The following is a 22,836-nucleotide window of genomic DNA, read 5'->3' as shown; positions in this document are numbered from 1 at the left end:
TGACTAAATATCCTCAAATCTACCATTTTTCTGTAACTGAAACACTCTTTTCCTCACTGTCCATGGCTGATTCCTTCTCTGCAGTGAAGTCTCAGATTATCTGATGGCTCCTTAAAGAGGCCTCTCAGCACACGTATTTAAACAGGCTTCTACCCTCAGTCTTCACCTTGTTGTTTCCCTCCATCACTTTTGCCTGTCTCCACAACCCTCACCTTGCAGGTAACACAAGATGCTTCATAAGGTTAAGGCTATGCCTATTTTATTAACCATTCCATACCTGGTACAAAGCTCTGGGCACAGTATATTGCTAGGGGAAAATGTATATGTACACACACATGTATATATGCACATGATAAGAATTGTAGCCTATTTGACACTGCATAGAATGAAAAAGGTTTTAGAGTTATTCTTTGTAGCACTAGTGGCAAATATAAGCTCAGTTATAAGGCAATAATCACAGGGATGCGGATACTGCCTTAATAAAGAGAAAAAAAATATCATACCAATCAGAATTTCACCCAAATACTACAAACTATGTAGATGCTATAGGTTTCAAATAAAGTTGAATGCCTGCCTATTAGGGAAGTGTTGAAAGAGATTCCTGAATTCGAAGAGAGAGATGGAACTAGTGGCTTCTAAATGCCCTCCCTAATCATATAATTCTATGACCTCCATATTTGCATCATCTTCCTGAGCATCACAAAGACCCTTTCACTCTATTAAAAGTTATTTTTTCTCTAACAGAATACTGAGAAAGAAACATTTAAAATATCTTGCTTCAAGTAGAATTAGATAGTGTGGAATAAATATTTTCTCTTAAAATTAATATTGGCTTGGTTTAAAAGTCAGATAGATGACTTGGTTTAAAAGCCCAGGAATAGAGTAGATAATTATAAAATCTACACATTCAATCACTGAAATTACTTTATAATTATGTCTCCCAGAAACACATACAATGAACTCATTCACTACTTGGGTGTCAGCCTCAGAGGAAGCACCCTGATTGTATTTGCAGCTGTTCTCCACACAAATAGTTCTAGAAAAGGTGATCTCAGCTTATCAGGGAGTCATATACTTCCTATTTAATTAAGTCTGTTTTGTATGTATGTTGTAAGATATGAAAAAAAATGTGATGCTTTTTGAAATAGTGAAATGTAAGCCATGGAGGGGGTAAAAAACACACACACATGTAAAATATGTACATGTAAAATATGCAATCTACTCAATTAATTCTGAGATTCTTTTAGGAATTTTTACATTTCTCCAATATTTCTATATGCTCAGTATTGTAATAAAGTAATAAATCTTTTTAAAAAAATATATTTTATTGTTTTTTGTTTTTTGTTTTACAGAGAGGAAGAGAGAGGGATAGAGAGTTAGAAACATAGATGAGAGAGAATCATAGCCGAGACCGGTTTGGCTCAATGGATAGAGCATCGGCTTGGGGACTGAAGGGACCCGGGTTCGATTCCGGTCAAGGGCATGTACCTTGGTTGCGGGCATATCCCCGGTGGGGGGTGTGCAAGAGGCAGCTGATCGATGACTCTCTCTCATCGATGTTTCTAACTCTCTATCTCTCTCACTTCTTCCCTGTACAAAATCAATAAAATATATATAAAAAAAAAAAAGAGAGAGAATCATAGATCAGCTGCCTCCTGCACAACCCTAACTGGGGACGTGCCCGCAACAAAGGCACATGCCCTTGACGGGAATCGAACCTGGGACCTTTTAGTCCGCAGGCTGATGCTCTATCCACTGAGCCAAACCAGTTTCGGCTATAATCAAGTAATAATTCTGAATAAACATCAAAGGGAAATATGTTCCCAGGAATTGCACAAAATACCCCACCCTAAAACAAATAGTGCACACTGTAAAGTGATGTCATGGTATGGAAACTATGGTTATGTCCAAAATTATGTGATTACCAATCTAGACTATTAAAAAATTAACAGAATATAGTGGCTATGAGGAAAGTCTTGGAGACAAGTGGCCAGGTTTAAATCTACTCAATCTCTCAATAATTAAACAGCCTTTTGAAGAGCAGTTACTGATTTCTTCTTTGTAAAACAAAGATGAGGGTAGCAGCTAATTCAAAGGATTGTTGTGGGGACTGCAGAGCAGGAGCTTAGTGACCCATTTAACTAAATGCCTGGCCCACACATCAAGTGTACAAAAAACCTGGCTATTTGGGAATACATTATATTTCAATAGCCTTTAAGAAGTTAAGTTGATTGATTCTCTGATTATTTATCTTGATGGCAGGTGTCTAAAATGGAGAGTTATGGTGCATGTCTGACTAAATCAAGTAAATATATCCTTCATACAAATGATCCATTTATTTCAGTTCAACGTATTTTGACATGTTTATTTGGCACATTCTCTAAGGGAGCAAATCACTACATAAGTAGCTTTTTCCAATCAGTCCGTTCGTGTGTTAAGTCACATAGGAATTTAAAAAACAAATGTATTTAATACAATTTTCCTTACATAAAGCTGATAAAGATCTCATACCCATTAACAGGATCCACCACAATCCCTCTGGGATGGGACATCTCTCCCTCCAGAAGGGTCTTCCGACTCTGAGCAGCCTTCTCCAGCCTAGCTACATTAATGGTCTTCCTGGAGCCATCGTTTGTCCAGTAAAGGTTATGCCCGATCCAGTCCACAGCAATGCCCTCCACATTGTCCAGGTCTGAAAACAGCAGGAACATGAAAGGAACACATGTCTCAATAGTGTCCACTGATTACGTTCTGCTTCATAAAAAGTTTAATTAAAAAGAAATTATTTCTTCATAATGTGATTTGTGCAGATATTATCATTCCATAGAACATTGTTTAATTTTATTTTGAATGCCACTGTGCTTGTTTTTTCATCATATGTTCTTTACGTTTATTTCTTTAATTAAAATGTTTTGATGCTGGCATTATTGCAGGTGGTCCCCTTTGCCCACCTTTACCCACCCCACTTCCTCCTCCTCCCTTGGTTTTCACCAAATTATAGTCCTTGGTCATAAAGTACAAATATTTGTTATTTAGCTAATCTTTTCACCTTCATTATGCAGTTCCCTCCCACCCACCTTCCTTCAGGTGCCAGACAATCTGTTACATGTACCTATACATTTATTAAAGGACACCATTGCAGCTTCCATAAAATATTCTATACAATAAAAGCCTAGGTGGCATCACGTGACACCCTCCATGACGTTGTCACAGATGGTCATCAGGATGTCATCACAAGATGGCTGGCAGGGGAGGGCAGTTGTGGGTGACCAGGTTGGCAGGGGAGGGCAGTTGGAGCAATCGGGCCCACAGGGGAGCAGTTTGGCATCAATCAAGCTGCAGGGGAGCAGTTAGGAGCCAGAGGTCCCAGATTGTGAGAGGGATGTCTGACTGCTGGGATTGGGCCTAAACTGGCAGTTGGACATCCCCTGAGGGGTCCTAGATTGGAGAAGGTGCAGGCCAGGCAGAGCGTGACCCTCAATAGCCTTTAAGAAGTTAAATTGATTGATTCTCTGATTATTTATCTTGATGGCAGGTGTCTAAAATGGAGAATTATTTCATGCACCAGGCCTCTAGTAGGCAATGATAATCCAAAGTAACATTAAAAATTTACCTAAGTCAAACACTTCACAGAAAGGGAAATTATAACACTTTGAAAGTGAAGGTTTATAATCTATTATCACATAAGAGGTATAGAACTGAGATAAAAATCTAAGTCAGATAACCAATGTAGAGATCTTTAAAAATGCACTGCTCCTATGGAGGGTCCTGTCCTCCCTTTTTGCCATTTTGTAAACTACCCTCCAAACTTTCTACAACATAGTAATCATAGTTCCATTCCTCTATTGCATGAGAAACTACTGTGAACTCCTTCTTTTCTTTCAATACCAGGGAAGCCTGCATATATGATACAGAACTGCAACTTAGTGCACAAAGCAAGAAGTAGTACATTGGAGACAGAACTGCACATTCACACACTCTCTGGCACTTATTGCCTCATATGTAGATGTAATAAAGATTTGATATAATCATATTCTTTTTTAAAAAAATATTTTATTTTAGAGGGGAAGGAAGAGTGAGAGATAGAAACATCAATGATGAGAGAGAATCCTTGATCAGCTGCCTTCTTCATGCCCCGCATGTGGGATGGAGCTGCAACCCGGGCATGCGCCCTGACTTGGAATCAAATCTTGACTCCAGTCACTGGCGCTCAATCACTGAGCCTTGGCTGGCTAGGTGTTATTACAATATTCTTTAATTGCACAACCCTCTGACCTTGTAAAAAAAGAAAGTTTTCTTTTGTAACCTTTCCTGCTAATCAGTATGTGCCCTAACTCAAAAAGACTAATATGACATGTGATCTGATCTAATTGAAAATCTCATTATAGTGAATCAGATATGTTCTCAATTTCACTAAGCTATCTGCTTCATTACCATCCAGTATGAGTGGTCTTCACAGGTTAATTATACCTATGCTTTCAGAAAAGTTTAATTTTATCTTTACTTTATTGACAATTTTAAGAGCACTTTCCTACTATGGCATAATGGAAAGATATAGTAGTTTGTTTTTTTTTTCCTTTCTATTTGTGGCTGATTTTTTTAAAATTTAATAAATCTTTATTGTTCAGATTATTGCAGTTGTTCCTCTCCCCCACCACCCATAGCTCCCCTCCACCTGGTTCCCATCCCACACTCTTCCTTTACCCCCCCCCATTATCCTCATTCATAGGTGTATGATTTTTGTCCAGTCTCTTCCCATACCCCCATACCCCTTTCTTCCTAAGTATTGTCAGTCCACTCCCTTTCTATGCCTCTGATTCTATTATATTTTTATCTTGTTAGTTGGTTTTTAAAAATTGTATTGCATTTGAATTATACTCCAGCATAAATCCTCCTTCCTCAGTACCCTTCTTATTTTTAAAATGTTTCCTTTTGACGACTGACTTGAGACTTTTACATTTTTTTCATATTAAGCAGAACATTTGTTTCTGACACTTGGGTAAGCAATTTAGTCATTTTGATTTCTAAATTATCCACTTGTAAAGTGAAGATAATAGCACCTATGCTGTAGTGTGATAACAAAGTGTAAATTAGTTACTGCATGTAAAACACATACTGCCTGGAACATTGTAAATTCTCAATATATGTTAGTTTTTATTAATTTATCAGGTACAAATATTTGATATAAATACTGGATCTTTTCCTTCTGAGCGCTACTTGATAGAAATATGCTTTATATTTTCTTAAATGATTATTCAATACTATTTTCTAAAATTTTGACTAATGACTAACTTTAACTAGAAATTATATATCCAGAATCAGTTGTGAATAAATACTAAGAGTGAAATCGTATTGAATTCTAAAAAGCAGAATTTGAATGGATTCTGCCTTAATTGGGTTGTTTGTGTTGTCTCTAAAAAACAAGTGTTTGAACAGAATAAAGCAATAGTTAAGAATCCAAGTTCTGGGATCAAATAGCCCAGGTTCTGCCACTCACTACACTATTTCTCTAACTGAGGGAGTTCCTTAGCCTTTCATTCTTCAACTTTCTGATATTTAAAATTGGTGTAATGTTTCCTTACTAGGCCAAGGAAATACATGACTATTCAAATACAAGAAAGGTGTTTGATAAAGAGAAACTTGCTTACAGTAGACTTCCAAAATTCATAGTATTATTTTGAGGATTAAATAAATTAATATATGTGAAATTATTAAAATAAGTTTTCACAGAGTCAATGTTATATAAATGTTACAATTATATCATTATTAGAATAATCTTTCCTTTAGCTACCTATCTAATCAGATAAGATAGCAGTGAAGCAATTAGCGTAGAGTATTTTCTGATGTTGCTATTTTTATTTCTGTTTTATTTGTTATTTTCTGTTTTGGGAATAATGAAGCTGAATACAAATTTTAAAGAAACTCTTAAAAGAGTCTGTGTGGAAACAGAATCTTTTCAGAATATGGTTGACAGAGAACAGAAGAAATTTCTTTCTTATACTTGTAGGATAAAGCCTGAACAATCAGTGAATGCTTTTCTCAACAAATTATTCATTGATAAGGGAAGTTGTCTGCCTCCATATCATATGAATAAGGCTTTGATTATTCTATAACTTAGGTGGAATGCTAAGACACATAGAGTATCGGTTTTATGTACATTTGATTTTTTATTCAAGTGGGTTGGCTTGGGGCCTGCCTGTGATTGACTATTGTAAACTCTATGACTAATATTCTTCAACATGGTGATCAGGACATATGAAGTTTTATGGCACTTTTGTTTCAGACAATGCCCATGAACAACATAGATACTATTTGCTAGCCCAAAGAAACACATGCATATTCAAATGCAAGAAAGTTGTTTGGTAAAGAGAAACTTATTAAGAATATATTTTTTTGATACTGTTGGGTAGAGTTCAAGTAGTCTACATTCCAAATTTAACATTTGCATCTATATTGCTATTATTATTATTATTATTATTATTATTATTACTATTACTAGAGGCCCAGTGCACAAAATTTGTGCATGGGAGGGAGGTCCTCTCAGCTCAGCCTACACCCTTTCCAATCTAGGACCCCGGGCATCAGGCCTAAATTGGCAGTCAGATATCTCTCTCACAATCCTGGACTGCTGGGTCCTAATCATTCACCTGCCTGCCTGGTTGCCACTAACTGCTTCCCCCCCCCCCCCCCCCACCAGCCTGATCACCCTTCACTGCCTCTGGGTGCTGGCCTGATTGCCCCTAATTGCCCCTCATGTCAGCCAGGTTGCCTCCAACTATCCCCTCCCTGCCATCCTCATTGCTCTTAACTGTCCACCTGCTGGCCTAGTCATCCCTATCTGTCCCCTCCCCCCTTGCTGACCTGGTTGCCCCATGAAGCCTGCTTGTTCAGTTGTTTGGTCATCACTCACTAACCCCTCTGCTGGCATGGTTATAGGCAACCATTTTGTGAGGGCATGAGGGTTAATTTGCATATTGCCTCTTTAAATATAGGATTATATAGCTAACGACAAATACCCATTTTCATTAATCAGTGGGCAAGGACTCTCAACATGTTTGTATTTCTTATTTAAGAGAAAAATTCTAGTAAATAATGCTTTCATATATATATATATATATATATATATATATATATATATATATATTTAGGTTACATGTATATACATTTCATTCTAAGAGAAAAAATGAGACATCCATATAATTCATATTTTAAAAAAAGACTTTTTCATGCAGTCTGTAAATACTTAAGATATATTATTTTGGATCAAATTATTAAATAACATTCCTTTTAAACATTGTTCTATAAAAATAAATTTTACAAATAGACATAATAATAAATGTATGTTTTAAAACATACATCTCATCAAAAGCTATAATTAAGTGAAAAATTCTCAAAGGTACTGATGTTATTTCCTACAATTAAAACCTACCACTAATAAGGATGAATAAGAGATAATAATAAAATATATATAAATTAAAAGGAATAATTATGTATTATTTTAAAAATAAGTAAGATTTAAACATTTAAAACAAACATATAATTTATTTATTTAAAGACTTTAATAAATGAGACAGAAAAAAGTAATTTAAATTAATTTAATAACTTGGATTAGAAAATAAGCATTTTAAAAAAGAGTGGAGAAAAACCCTTTTCTAAAACTAAAACATCTTTATAGGTCTGATTTTTTTACATACTACACTAGAGGCCCAGTGCACAAAATTTGTTCCTGGGGGGTTGTTTCCCTCAGCCTCGCCCGCCTGCACCCTCTTCAATCTGGGACCCCTCAAGGGGTCTATTTTTAATAAGTTTCTCTTTATCAAGGATTGGACCTAAACAGGCAGTTGGACAACCCCTGTTATAATCCAAGACTCCTGGCTTCCAACCGCTTGCCTGCCTGCCTTCCTGATTGCCCCTAAACATTTCTGCCTGCCAGCCTGATAACCCCCTAACCACTATCCTACCAGCCTGATTGATGCCTAACTGCTCCCCTGCCAGCTTGATTGCTCTAACTGCCCTCCCCTGCAGCACTGGTCACCCCTAAGTGCCCTGCCCTGCAGGCCTGGTCATCCCTAACTGTCCTCCCCTGCAGGCTTGATCACCCCCAACTGCCTTCTTTTGCAGGCCTGATACCTCCAAACTGCCCCCCCTGCTGGCTGACTTGTGACGGCCATCTTGTTTCCACATTGGGGGCAACATCTTTGACCACCTGGGGGCAGCAATCTTGTGGTTAGAGTAATAGTCAATTTGCATATTACTCTCTTATTAGATAGGATATTTATGGAAAGAAGAGAATTAAAGTTTTATATATAAAAAATACAATCTTCTACTTTTAAAAATGGATTTAAGATTTTTGTTAAAAAATCAACAAAAAGTCTGTGAGCAGTGGTCTCAGTATTAAGGTGCATAAGCTATCTATCCAAAGTAATGTATGTCTTGATGCTTTACAGTAGAATTTAATTAACATAATAAGAAATTAATTGGAAATCATACCTTACAATTTCCATGATTAAAGCACAGTGCCTGCATTTTTCTAAGTTAACCATGTTTTTCTACCCTTAGTGTGAATATTATTTCTTTGAGCTGGAATCAAGTATTACAAAAGTGGCTGCAAGAGTGTAGGGTGTGGGTACATGCCTTACATAACTGCAAGTGCAATGTGCATATAGATATGCCTCAGGCCAGGAATGCAGCAACTTGCCTCATAATCAGCACCTGGACAGCTCTCCTGCCTCATAACCAACTGTGTAGTTCAATTAATACAGATTCTCTTTTCACATTTCAATATGGACTAAGGCATCCACGCATAAGTATATGACATGAATGAATTAAACTGATTTAATTAGTGTGGCAGTAAAATTTGTCCACTGAATTTTTTATCCCATGAGGTTACAGAAGTCTTTGGTCACACTGAAGTTTTTCTGTATCATCTGTCCCCAAAGGCCAGCTGAGACTAATGCTGTCATCCTCATTCTCATTCCAAGTCCCTTCTCAGTTCAATTATTAGGTCAAGGAGGATGAATACACAAGCTACTCTCTGTCAGAATAAAATACTTTGCTGCTGTACTTAAAGAGATATGTAAAGTACATAGAAGGGTCTTATTTTTTCAGATGAGCAAAATATATGAAAACATAGTGGTTTTCTCCTATTATCAAAAGCAAATGATCAGTTTCAATTTGGAGGGAGGGTAATGCAGAACACTTACATTTACCTGTCTATAACATTTCATCTTTGATGCAGTGATGAGCATATTAAGAGTAAAGAGAGTACCACAGCATACATTATAGTCACCAGTAAAATAATTTAAAGTAATGATCAAAATGAAAGGTTTCAAGAAGTGCTAAGAAATCAATTTTACCCTACTTATAAGCCAACAAGTTAGCCCTTTATGGTTCCAAGGATGATGATAAATGACGCAAGACTTATAGATTATGTATAAAGGATTGTATTACTCATGGTACAGCAAGCAGAGTCCTTATCAGCAGATTTGTGTCCATTCCCTTTACTCTAAAGCCCCAGGGAAGTGAGTGGAATGGACTCATATGGATGCCTTCACAAAGTGCATTGCATTAGAGCAGAAGAATTCTGAATTTAGGAAACCCAAAATCTATCTATCTATCTATCTATCTATCTATCTATCTATCTATCTATCTATCTCTATATCTATATACTAATAAAAGGGTAAAATGCTAATTAGAGCAGATAGACTGGACATTTTCTGGACATCCTTCTGGACAAAGCCATGGTGGTGGGGCCGAGGCAGAAGTGGTTAGGGGCAATCAGGTCGGCAGGGGAGAGCAGTTATGGGCAATCAGGCCAGCATGGAAGAACAGTTAGGGCTGATCAGGCTGGCAGGCAGAGGTGGTTCAGGGCAATCGGCAGCAGGCAGGCAGAGGTGGTTAGGGGTGATCAGGCAGACAGGCAGGTGAATGGTTGGAAGCTAGTGGTCCTGGATTGGAGAGAGTGCAGGCCAGGATGAGGGATGTACCCCCATGCATGATTTTTATTTACCGGGCCTCTAATATATTGTATATATATTGCCTAAGCAACCAAACAACCAGTTGACCAGTCACTATGATGTGCACTGATCACCAGGGGCAGCCATTATCCCTACTGGTCAGTGCACTCCCACAGTGGGAGTGCCGCTCAGTGATCTTACTGAGCTGCAGAAGCAGTAGGTGAAGCAGTGCCGGGATGAGCAGGAGCAGCATAGTGCCCGGCCTGGGCTCGGGCTCCTCCGCTGCCACTTCCACACTTCTACATCCCTTGGGGGATATTGGACTGCTGGTTTGCGAGAGGGCACAGGCCAGGCTGAGGGATCCCACCGGTGCACAAATCTGTGCACCAGGCCTCTAGTATTCTGTAGTAGGCAATAAATGCCCTGCCCTTTGCACTGGAGAGACACTCCATGTCTTCTTCCAAGGATCTTTTCTGTACTACCATCCTTGTAAAGACACTTCTAAATAAAAGGCACTAAGTGCCTCATTTTAAAACATGCAAAAATGTGAGGAATCTGTGAATTGTCACCATAGGAAAGGTCCTGAAAAGTCATAATTTGCTAGTCTTCAATAAATGAAGATATATAGAATAAACAAGGTAGTGTGCAAATCTGACCTTAATTTATAATCCTTTCTGGGTTCAGGCTATTGCTCTCATTGTCATTCACTATTGATTTATCCTACCACACCTTAAAGCACATTTTTCACTGAGTCATATGTGATGGTTACTTTTATGAGTCAATTTGGCTAGGGCAAAGCACACAGATATTTGGTTAAGCATCAGTTTTGGATATTGCTGGGAAGGTATTTTTAGATTATTTAACATTTAAATCAGTATACTTTGAGTAAAGTAGATTTCTTTCCATACTCAGGGTGAATCTCTTTCAATCAGTTGAAAGTATTAAGAGAGAACAGACATGTTCTCCAGGGAAGAGGGAATTTGGCTTCTAGACTGTCTTTAAATTGGACCTGCATAATCAGCATTTCCCTGGGTCTACCTGAATAATACACCATCACCACTCCTATACTCTGAAAATGATTTATCTGAATGTTCTGGGCAGCAGAGGTAAACTCTCATATTCATCCTTTCCTCTTTTACAATACATATTTTACTAGAGGCCCAGTGCACCAAAATTTATGCACTGTATTTTTGGGGTGGTGTCTTTCAGCCGAGCCTGAACCCTATCACAATCCGGGACCCCTTGGGCAGGGTCCCTAGGCCTAGCTGGTGATCAGCACCTATCGGGACTTTTCTCCCCCAAAGGCTCCCATCAGATGACCCCATCCCAGCCACTGCTGCTGCTTGACATTTGTGTGGCACTTATTCTTCCCTTCCCTGCCACTGGTCACCTCCCTCTGTGGGCAACAGGCGTGGGGTGAGATCGCTTGGCTGCCCTGGGCCTCCCTCTGTGGGGCTATCATGGGATGACGACAGGGCCCCCCAGACCAATTGCATCACAGTTGCCTTGGCTGGCCTGGCACCAGTGAATGTCATAGCGTGGTCATCCAGAAGGTGGCCTGGACAATTGTTTTGCTGTTTGGTCGTTTGGTCGATTTGCATATTACATTTTTATTATTATAGACTAGAGGCCTGATGCATGAAAATTCATGCAAGAGTAGGCCTTCTGCCAAAACCGGTTTGGCTCAGTGGATAGAGCATTGTCCTGTGGACTGAAAGGTCCCAGGTTTGATTCTGGTCAAGGGCATGTACCTTGGTTGTGGGCTCTTCCCCAGTAGGGGGGTGTGCAGGAGGCAGCTGATCAATGATTCTCTCTCATTGATGTTTCTAACTCTCTATCCCTCTCTCTTCCTCTCTGTAAAAAATCAATAAAATATACATATTATTAAAAAAGAGTAGGCCTTTTTTCTCCAGGCTGCCAGCACTGGCTTCCCTCCAACACCCGGGACCCAGACTGCTTCCCTCCAGCCACCAGAAGTCACCCTGGACCCAGGCTTCGCTCTGCCCCTGGCTTCATCCTGGAAGAATGTCCAGAATGATGCCCAAATGACATCTGGTCTAATAAGCATATTACCCGTCTATTATTATAGATTGATTTCAGAGAGGAAGGGAGAGGGAGAGATAAAAACATCAGTGATGAGAGAGAATCATTGATTGGCTGCCTCCTGCATGCCCCACACTGGGGATAGAGCATGCTACCCAGGCATGTGCCCTGACTGGGAATGGAACCATGATCTCCTAGTTCATATGTCAATGCTCAACCATTGAGCTACACAGGCCAGGCATCATATTCATTCTTTTCAATGAACACTGCAACATATTTACCATGGAAGGGAAATTAGCTTCCAATTTAAGAAACCTCCTACAGATATGCAATGAGTATATAGCTCATTTTATAATAATTCATTACAAAATTCTCAATATAATTTGAGTTGTGCTATAAATATTTTAAATATTTTTATTTTCTGTGTGTTATGATGTTTTGTTATCTTTCTGAAAAACCTTTCCATGAGGGGTGGTGTTTGGATTTGGGGAGACTGCCCCTCCTGGAAATAGCCAATTCATTAGGATAGCAAAGGGTCCAGCCAGGAACATGCCTGTGATTTGTAAACTAACCAATCCAGAGCCCTACCTCCTCTACCCAGTCCCCGTACCGAGGAAACAATATTCCTCTGCAGAAATCATCCCAGATCCAGGTATCAGGCCACCAGTCACCTGCTACCTTGTCACTGGGCTAGAGTTAAAAGCCCAATAAATTATTCCAATTAGCCAAATCTAACCTATTTATCCTGCCCTGCCTTGCCTTCTCCTTGGAGATCTTAATAAAGACTGTGGCCTAATGCTTTGTTTTCACTTTTGTCTTCTGCTTCCTGATCAACCTGGTGTCTTTCCCACATGGTCCTGTGTAGTATGCTGTGCCTCCCATTTCTAAGGCCTGTGACTATAATAAGCTTTGTTTTCTGATCATTCTTCTGTATCCTCTTGTGGCCACATCTGTCTAACCAACTCATGAAAAAAAAATAATAATAAAGTATGAGTCCTCATTGTGAGTCGGGGAAAAAGAAAGTAATTTTCATTAATGCCCTTATGCTACCCAATCTGCCTACTTGTTAAGAGATAACAGGGCAACAATTGCTTGAACTTCTGAAGGCAAAATATCACAGCAGCTATTCTTGCATATTCCTTTTAAGTCCTGTGAAGTAGCTTAGAATTTATTAAAACAAAATGATTTGGAACGTATTGCTTTAATACTGAATTACTCAGTCTCTTTCATATTAGATGAAAAGGCGACTCTATTAGAAATCACTTTTCATTGTTATGTGTTCTAATGTGTTTTATATTTTGCACTTGATCATTTAAACATTCAAACGGTTGCAACACTTCAATTGGTAATTTTCACTGAACTTTTTAAACAAGGTTGCAGCACATGCTTTGCTTAGGCATCGTGTTTAGTGAAATATACTGATGATTAAATTTCAAGTTGAGCTTAAAAGCCAGAGCTATACTAGTAAATCTTCATTGTTTTATCATCACCATGACAAAGAACAATGTGTCATCTCATGTGAGCATCCTGCTAGAGCTTACCTTTCCATCCTACATTAAATGAGTACACTTGTTTCAGACTCACATTAATGCCCAGAGAGAAAAAAGTAGAGTTTAAATGCATGTGTGGGTGATGGGTAAATGTAATAAATCAAGTCAAGTCCTTAATACAATAGTTAATTTATTTCAATAAACCCTTCCATAGGGATTGAAGAGAATGCAATCACAACACTTCTTGGTCAGTCCACTGGAAGCCTTAGAAACTAAAGCAGTAAGCCAGGGAAACATATAATAATAGAACTAGGCAGAAACCTACCTGCAAAGCCAGTATTTTAGAGATAAATGGAAGCTAAAGAACCATATAATCTAATGTCTACATTCTACAATTAATTAAATGAATGTCCAGAAAGATAAAGTGATTCACAAGGACCCACAGTTGGTCAGGAGTCAATATATTGTAGTATGCCTAGAAATTTGACTTATGTCCCAATGTACCTATCTATTCATGTTAAAGTTTGATCTCTAGAACTGTAAATGAAAAATCGTAATCAGTAGCAAGAGTCAAGGAAAATTAATACAAGTAATGACTCCTTAAACGGAAAGAGTGGGGCATGGGGGAAAGGGACTGGAGATCGATAAGATCATGAAGTGAAGGATGCTTCCTTCACCAACTTTCTAATAAAAATGTATTATTCTCAATAAACTATAGCTTTAGTTTCTTACTAAAATATATGTGATGGCTGACAATGCAGAGACTCAACAAATGTCTATATGAAAAGAAGTCAAATATTAAATCAAATGTAAGGAAAAATGCAGACACTGTTATAAGAAGATACATGAGACCGAGAAGACAAAACTACTAAATTCATTATGAAAAAAATGGTAAAATTTGAGAAAGGTTTTAGTTAATCGTATTGAATCAACATTAATATTATGATTTCACTTTCTGTGATATTGTAAAATAAGATGTTATTATTAGGGAAATGGAGTGGGGAATATATAAAAATTCTCTGTACTATATTTAAATTTTTCTACTAGACTAAATAAAAGTAGTTCAAATTAATTTTTAAAACTGAGTAAAGCATGTAACACAATATGTAGGTAAAAGGAAGATAGCTGAAATATCGATATTAATGCTATGGTTTCTAACAACTTTGTTTCAGTAAGCTAAATAAATCCTTATGATTTCACAGAAAAACCATAAAGATAATTAGTGCAGAACAAATCATCTAAATAAGTATTCAGTAGAAAACCATTCAGGATAGGCGCACAATTATGCAAAAAGACAAAAACGTAATTTGAAGATGTGCAAGAAAATGAGATGTTGATTTAGAGTGCCTGGGAAAGTGTATTAAGACAGGAATGTCTCAGATGTGTTAGCTAAAAATCATAGTTATTTTTTTAATTAAAAATGTTGTAGAATTTGAAATGAATCATGAGAATATGGAAAGTTCACCAGGGAAGCCAATTATAAGAACAAATTCAGCAAATACCAATATAACTTCAGATAATCAAATAATAGTAATGATTGACTTGGTTATTTTTTTAGAGCAAAAAAAGAATCATGCTTCAGTCAGTCTTATCTCTGTTTTATCAGTTTAATTACTTTTTTAAAGTAATGGCAACCAAATGAAAGGACCCATTCACTCAGTGAGTAGCAGTGGTACAGCTGCTGTATGCCAGGTGCCTTTCTAGGCTGTAAAGATCTGTAGATGAATGAAATAAACAAAAACCTCTGAAATCTTGAAGCTTACATTCTTATAGCCAGGCAACAAACAAGCGAATTATACCTAGGTATAAGTACTAAAGAGAAAAGGTAACTAGAAAAAGGGGATAAACAGGCCCAGGATATGGAGTGTGTGTAGATGTACAATTTTACATGGGTGACCAGGAAGGTCTATGGGTGTGGCCTATAAACAAAGACATCTGTGAGGTGAAGGAGAGAGGCATGGGAACACCTGCTACAGCAGTGGTCTGGACACAAGGAATAACATATGAAAATGCCCTGAAGTAGGACCATGCCCAGGGTATTCAGGGGATGACAAGGAGAATATTGGAGTCAGAAGGATATTACAGATTATATAGCAGGAAAACAACTTAAATGAAAAGTATATGTTTTCCCTTATGAATATAAGAGTCCTTACATGAAATACTGAGTCAATTACATGTAAAATCCTCATGAAAAATAAGATAAGTGAGTTCTTTTCATGACTTGTGCTAATTGTTGAGAGTCTTATCTGTTGGTATTGAGAGAGACAGTCCCTGGTGGACCTTCCTGGTAGTGCTGAACTGGGAGACATGTATCTTCTGATACAAAGCAAATTCTATTGTTAGTCACACAGGAAACTAAATGAAGGGCACTACAGGGCAGCTGCTGTGTAACTGTTCAGTCTTATAGCCAGTGTCTTGTCTCATTTTCCACTCTTGGCTTCTCCGCAGTGGTGGCAGGTTCACTTCCTGCTACCCTCTAATGTGAGGTTTCTCAACATGGCTTCTATGGACACTTTGGACCTGACAATTCTTTGTCGTGGAGGACTGTCCTGTGTATTGCATAATGTTTAGCAGCACTAGACTCTGTTTCCTAGATGCCAATATCACCTCCCCATTCCCAGCTAAGACCAGCAAGAAATATTTCAGGAAAGAAAGACAAAATTAACTTGCTCTATAAGGTAAAAAGTGAATGAATATTTCTCAAACATTGTTACTCATTTTGATTTCTCCAAATATGAATTTACTTGGAATCAAATGAAAAGGTCTTTGTCATATTTGTTTTTCAAATTTGCATGAGAATATTAAGTTGGGGTCCTGGCTGGTTTGGTTCAGTGGATGGAACATCAGCCTGCAGACTGAAGGGTCTCGGGTTTGATTCTGGTCAAGGACACATGCCCCAGTTGTGGGCTCAATCCCCAGTGGGGGGCATGCAGGAGGAAGCTGATCAATGATTCTTTTTCAACATAGGTGTTTCTATCTCTTTTTCATTCTCCCTTCCTCTCTGAAATCATTAACATATGTAAAATGTTTTTAAATTTGAGGTAAGTTACAAATATCTTAATAGCTAAAATATCAATGTAACTGTTTCTGACTCAATATGTGCCACCTTCTTCTTTGATGTACAATAAATATTTATAAAAACTTGTTTTAGTAACAGATAAAAAGTGCTAACTCTGGAGCCAGAAACACACTGTTGACCCACGGAGACATATGTGCATTATTCAAAGGTGAAAACAGGTATTTGTTAATATATTTCATATAGTTATCATCACACACATCAAATATGCTAATATCACAATATAGTAATTCAAGTTATCTAAATATTGTATATTCACTACATGATAACTAAGTTGTTGATTTGTATATGAAAATTTCAGAGCCAAATACATATTTAAAAAAAAAAATTGATTCTTTCCAAATGTATAGAAAAAGTGAAAAGAAAATCAAAGTTAATATACAAAGGAAAGTTGATAAATATTTAATTTAAGGAAGGTCTGAAAGGTAGTCATCATTTCTTTTTGTCTGATTGTGTGTGTGTGTGTGTGTGTGTGTGTATTGGGGAGAGAGATTAAAAAGTATGAAAACACATAATATAGTTTCCTACTCTAAGTATGAGTCTAGAATAAATCTTGTCTGGAATAAAGAGATCATATTATAAATATGGAATAAAGAGATGCTATTATAAATAAATGTAATTTATGTTACATAAGCTATCCTGAACAATTTAGGGTTATTTCCCCTCTTTTTATCATATATGAAACCTGTATCTTTAGGATAGTTTTGAATATTTTGTTTCTAAAATGGTTTCTGTGTTGTACACAAATATATATATCTCCAGGGCTTAGAACACTGCTTATAAAGGACGGTTTCAATAAATGTTGGTTGTCTAAATGAAAATATAAATGAAAGACTCACTATCACCTAATGAATAATTCCAAAATTTCTTTCAATGACATACAAGACCTTCCATTTAATTAACACTAAGCTCTCTCATCACTCTGTAATCCAAGCACGCATGCTGGATTATATTACTTTTAGCCGATTGATGTGCTGTTCTGGAAAACAACAGCAACAAAAACTGGACTTAGGTTTCAGAGAGAAAATTGTGTCTTTATACTTTCTTCCTGCCTTTTATTTTAGTTTTTATAAAAATTTTCCCAATAAGATCTCTTTATTTAGCTATCGTGAAGGTAACTGAAATATCATTTAAAGCATCTATAATACAAACAAAAGTATTTAATATATGTTATTTCTGTTCCCTGCTCTCTCATACATAGTTTACTCTTCCATGTCTCTGTCAGTTTTACTTTCTATTCTGACTTTTTTGCAATTTACCATTTTCTAAATACTTCACTGTTTTGCAAAGCTAAAGGAATATTCTGTCTGCTACAGAAATCTTGTATTCTCTCTATAAACTTATCATCTATCCTCTAAACTTCCTTAGTACTATAATATTAGTACTATGTCTACATTTCATTCTGACACCACCTACCACCTAATGCCTGTTAAATTTCCTAACAGTCATTCACTTTTCCATACGTTTCTATGAAATATAGGGCAGGGTAAAAGTATAATTCATTTAAAAAAATTCCTAGTAGAAATCAGTATTAAAGACTTCATAAATATGCATAAAATTAAAAAAAATGAATACCTAAATATAAGCACAATAAAGTTGGGTGAAGAAAAGAAATAACATCATTGGGATGTGTGGATAACTTATGAATACTCTCCCATTATTTCTTTTTTAAAATATATATTTTTATTGATTTCAGAGAGGAAGTGAGAGGGAGAGAAAGATAGAAATACCAATGATGAGAAAATCAGTGATCAGCTGCCTCCTGCAGGCTCCCTACTGGGGATCTTGCTAGCAACCCAGGCATGTGCCCTTGATGGGAATCAAATCCAGGACCCTTCAGTCCATAGGCTGACGCTCTATCAACTTAGCCAAACCAGCTAGGGCCTACTGTTTCAATATGATCATCATTCCAATATTTTCATAGAGTAAAAGTATCTAGAAAAAATTAAATCCTTAATTTATCTACTTAATTATCAAATCTACTCAAATATTTAGAATTATAGGAAACATTTTATTTGTTTTATAGATACCACATAATAATCAAACAAATCAAAGAGGAAGTCACATTTGAGCATAGGCAGATTTTTACCAGAGACATATCATTTAATCAGACTAACCATATATCACACCTCACTGCTTAATGTATGTCATCACTATTCTCAATAAACTTGGATAGTTTTTAACTTAAATAAGTACCCTGAATGATAAAAGTGTTATTACTTGAAAAGTACTATGCAATTTGGAAAGTCAATAAAAATAAAATATATTTCTTCCTTGCCATCTTAATGTTGACTGTGCTAGGTAATTTAGAATTTTAGAAATGTAAAGATAGGTAAATTATGTTCAATAAACAATGAGATGAAATGAGATAATCATGTAAAGTGCTTACCTGGCACATGCATTGTAATAAACACTCACTACATTTCCTTTTCTTTCTTTTTTACAGACAAAATATATTGGTGGCTTTATTTATAAAAGTTTTATCCTTTTCAACCGTTTTCCCAGTAAGTATTTACTTAGTGCATACTATTGGCATAGAACTGTTAGATGAGCAGGACATGCCCCTGTCAGGGACTTTTTAAAAATTACAGTTTATATTTAATATCATTTTATATTCATTTCATGTGTACATCACAGCAGTCAGGCAATCATACACTTCAGAAGTACCCACCTGGCACCATACACATTTATTATAATACTAGAGGCCTGATGCATGAAATTTTGCAGGGTGCTCAGCTCCTGCCACAGAGGCAGCTGCCTCGGCCCCTGCCTGCCTGCCTCTGCCTCAGCCCCCGACACTGGGGCTTCCTCCGGAAGGACTTCTGGCCTATTAGCATATTATATTTTTATCATTATATATTATTGACTATATTCCTTATGCTATACTTTACATCCTGGTGACTATTCAGTAGCTACTAATTTGTACTTATGTACCTCAACCCCACCTCCCATCTGGCAATCATCAGTCTGTTCTCTGTATCTATGATTGTGTTTTAATTTTGTTTTTTCATATATTTTGCTCTTTAGATTCCGTATATTAGTAAGTTAAATAATATGGTATTTATCTTTCTCTGATTTACTTCACTTAGCAAGGAATAACTTTGTAATCCTTGATGTAATTGCAAAGTAAAATGCTATAGTTCATTGGGGGAATGATATATAATAGCAAAACTATATATATAAAAGCCTAAGAGACCAAATGAACTAACGATTGGTTGACTCGTTGATATGATGTGCACTGACCACCAGGGGGGCGCCCTTTAATAATCAATGCACTCCCACACCAATTTCCCACAGCTGTCCAACCTCCAGCAGCCTCTTCCCCTGCCTGGCCAGCACCTATCGGCCCTGATCACCAGCCAGGCTGAGGGACCCACCTGTGCATCAATTCATGTGCCAGGCCTCTAGTATGTGATATTTATACATAATATATACTATGAAGAGGCAAAAATTATAAAAATGTTTTCCTTTTGCTCCATTTTAACTTTATAACCCTTAATGTAGTTGCAAAGTAAAATGCTATATAGGACTTTTCAAAATGAAGTATCTGTAAGTAACTAAAAATTGCTACTGAATCTATTTTTAATAACTAAGTCATGACTGAGATTAGGTAGATGTTTGTGAAGATATGAGGCAAAAAGTTGTAGCACAACTAGCCTGCAATATGAAGACACACCTTTATTAAGCAAAAGCCCTTATGAATATATAAAAGAAAGAAATACAAAGGTATAAAGCTTTGGGGAAAGAGATTATCTGAAAAAAATAAAGTTAGAATTTTACTTCAGAAAGATTAGAAAAGTAAAGCTTAACGTGCGCAAGAAATATAAAATTTAGAGTACAATTCATAGCCGTTTTTAATAAAACAATATAATATCAGTTAATTAGGACATTTTGGTTAGAAAAAAGAAAGTAAAAATATCTATTACTAAAACATTTTTGTCCATGTGGTACCAAATAATTAATCTGATTGACATTTCATCAAGGTTTTAGATTCTAAAATAGTCAAATATGTCTGGCAAAGGTTGTTATTAATTCAATTGATGAATACGGAATGTATTTTGTGTTTGTGTGTGAGTGAGTGAGTGTGTGTGTGTGTATTTCACTCCTGGCTAGGTGCCCTAGGTTCCTTCTACAAGAGCACACTCCCCATAACCCAACTTGTTCAATTGACAAATCATGACTATCGTACCCCAAAGTAACATGGTTTTCTCTGTCTAAACATATGATAAAATAGTATAAGAAATCACAATTAACAGGAACATTTTGTGACTTGTGATATACATTGAAGAAGCAATCTTCATCCATCTTAACAGCCAGTGTCAGCTGGGGACTGGGGGAATAAAACACTTAATTTTTCTGTACACCCTTTCTATATTTTGTGATTCTGGATAATCTGAATGGAAAAATTAACTCAGAAAATATTATTCACTGAGAAGAAACAGAGCATTTTAGAAAATATGCCACATCTGGTTTCCTCGCTCTCACAAACACAAATGATAGGCAAACGAGCATCTGAGCTATTACACTGGAGAAAGGATGGGAAGGTGGATGCTCCAGTGATGAGTCTGTCAAGGAGCCTCAAGGGCTCTTTGTGTGCTTTTATGATGTTTTTTGAAATTCTGTTTTTAAATGTTCAATTCAAAATCTTGCAAAAGTCTTTATTTTAAAATATTTTAAATAAAATTTAAGACTAGGTGATATTAAAATCAGATTATAAAACAAACAAACAAAAAACAAACAAACAAAAAACAAACAAAAACAACCTAGGGTCATAAGGTGAGTGAAAATACTATCTCTTGCCACCTCTATGTTTAAATGAAATTCAAAATAGTCTTCTTGTCATTTTTCTTCTATCTCCTTTCCAGGTATCATTTGGAGCACAGCCTAATGTCTATCAGAACATCTTCCAATTTGCTTGATGGTTTTTACAGAATCGCAAGCAATAACAACTCACTATGACACTTGTAATGGCTTTGATTAGAAGCCAAAATTATGAGGGGAAGGGTATCAAATTAAGTGTGAGAAAAAATTTCCATATTTTAGAATCAACTTGATTAGAGTTGTTTTCACAACTCATGGATGCCTCAACCAGATCAATAGTGTAAAAGGAATACAATGGCAAGAGGGAAGAATTTTAGATTTCTTTGGAGACAGATGTTGTGGTCTCATAAGTGTCTAGTCTCTACCATTTAAATTTGCATGATGGTAGGAAGGACAATGAACAGGTACTTTCACTTAAACTCTAATGATAAAGCTTCCATGGGAACTCAAAGAGATCTTTGAATGGAGTTCTCTAAAGCTATTTTTTCCTAATGCACAAAATCTCTGAGAAAGTACCAAACCTGAAAAAGCTAATGTGAACTCTGTGGCAGGACAGCCATGATGGATTTGCACTATTTCTGCATTTTCATAGTTTATCCCATTTAAGAGGTTTTTCAATGAACCTTTAAGCTAAAATAATTAATTGATTAGTTAATTAATTAATTAAAAAGTCCAAGAATAATGGAGATTGGTCTTTTATTTAAATGTTGTTGTATTTTACTTTATAGAAAAGACTGAGCTGATATAAATGTCTAAGGTATTTGTTTTATTTTAAAATAAAATACTTTATTTCTTATTTCTTCTTCTTCTTCTTCTTCTTCTTCTTCTTCTTCTTCTTCTTCTTCTTCTTCTTCGTCTTCTTCTTCTTATTATTATTATTATTATTTTAGAGATTGAGGAAGGGAGAGGGAAGAGAGATAGAACATCTATGAGAGAGAAATGCCATCAATCAGCTGCCTCCTGCATGCCCCCTACTGGGGATCAAGCCTGCATCCTGGGCTTGTGCCCTCAGCAGGAATCGAACCTGTGACTTCCTGGTTCATAGGTTGATGCTCAATCACAGAGCCATGCTGACCAGGCTGCAGATAAAATCTTTATAGTCTTGTACTTCAAACCACACAAGTTTATCGAAGGCTGAGAATTTCTACAAAACTTAAAGAATTATTTGTCAAACTAAGCGTTGCCTCTCAGTCTTCAAGTTGAACTGAAGAAACTCTAAATGAGTGAATACACAGAGAATTTGATCTTTCTGATTCCAAGAATCACAAATTATAATTTGCCAAATATCAGTTCTGTTTTGACATGTTAATCTTGTGTCATAATATCTATTACTATTCTCCTTACTGGTAAGAAAAAAAAAGATAAACTAATAAAATACATTAATGTCCCTTGTGTAGGATTATCAAAATGGTAATGTATTTCATGTGTGAGAATGTCAAAATATTCTCAT

General features: G+C 36.5%; 1 protein-coding gene across 1 annotated transcript in view; it reads right to left on the bottom strand.

Moving 5' to 3' along the window:
- LRP1B (LDL receptor related protein 1B) overlaps positions 1-22,836 on the bottom strand; it is a 1,573,107-nt gene that overhangs the window by 639,839 nt on the left and 910,432 nt on the right. Inside the window, exon 12 of the mRNA XM_036421500.2 lies at positions 2,512-2,692. Coding sequence (XP_036277393.2) covers positions 2,512-2,692 — 181 coding nt within the window. The remainder of the gene's footprint in view (positions 1-2,511; positions 2,693-22,836) is intronic.

This window comes from Pipistrellus kuhlii, unplaced genomic scaffold (genome assembly GCF_014108245.1).
Source record: "Pipistrellus kuhlii isolate mPipKuh1 unplaced genomic scaffold, mPipKuh1.p scaffold_m20_p_7, whole genome shotgun sequence".
NCBI lineage: Eukaryota > Metazoa > Chordata > Mammalia > Chiroptera > Vespertilionidae > Pipistrellus > Pipistrellus kuhlii.
The sequence above is the reverse complement of the archived record's forward strand: the minus strand, read 5'-3'. Positions and strand labels throughout refer to the sequence as shown.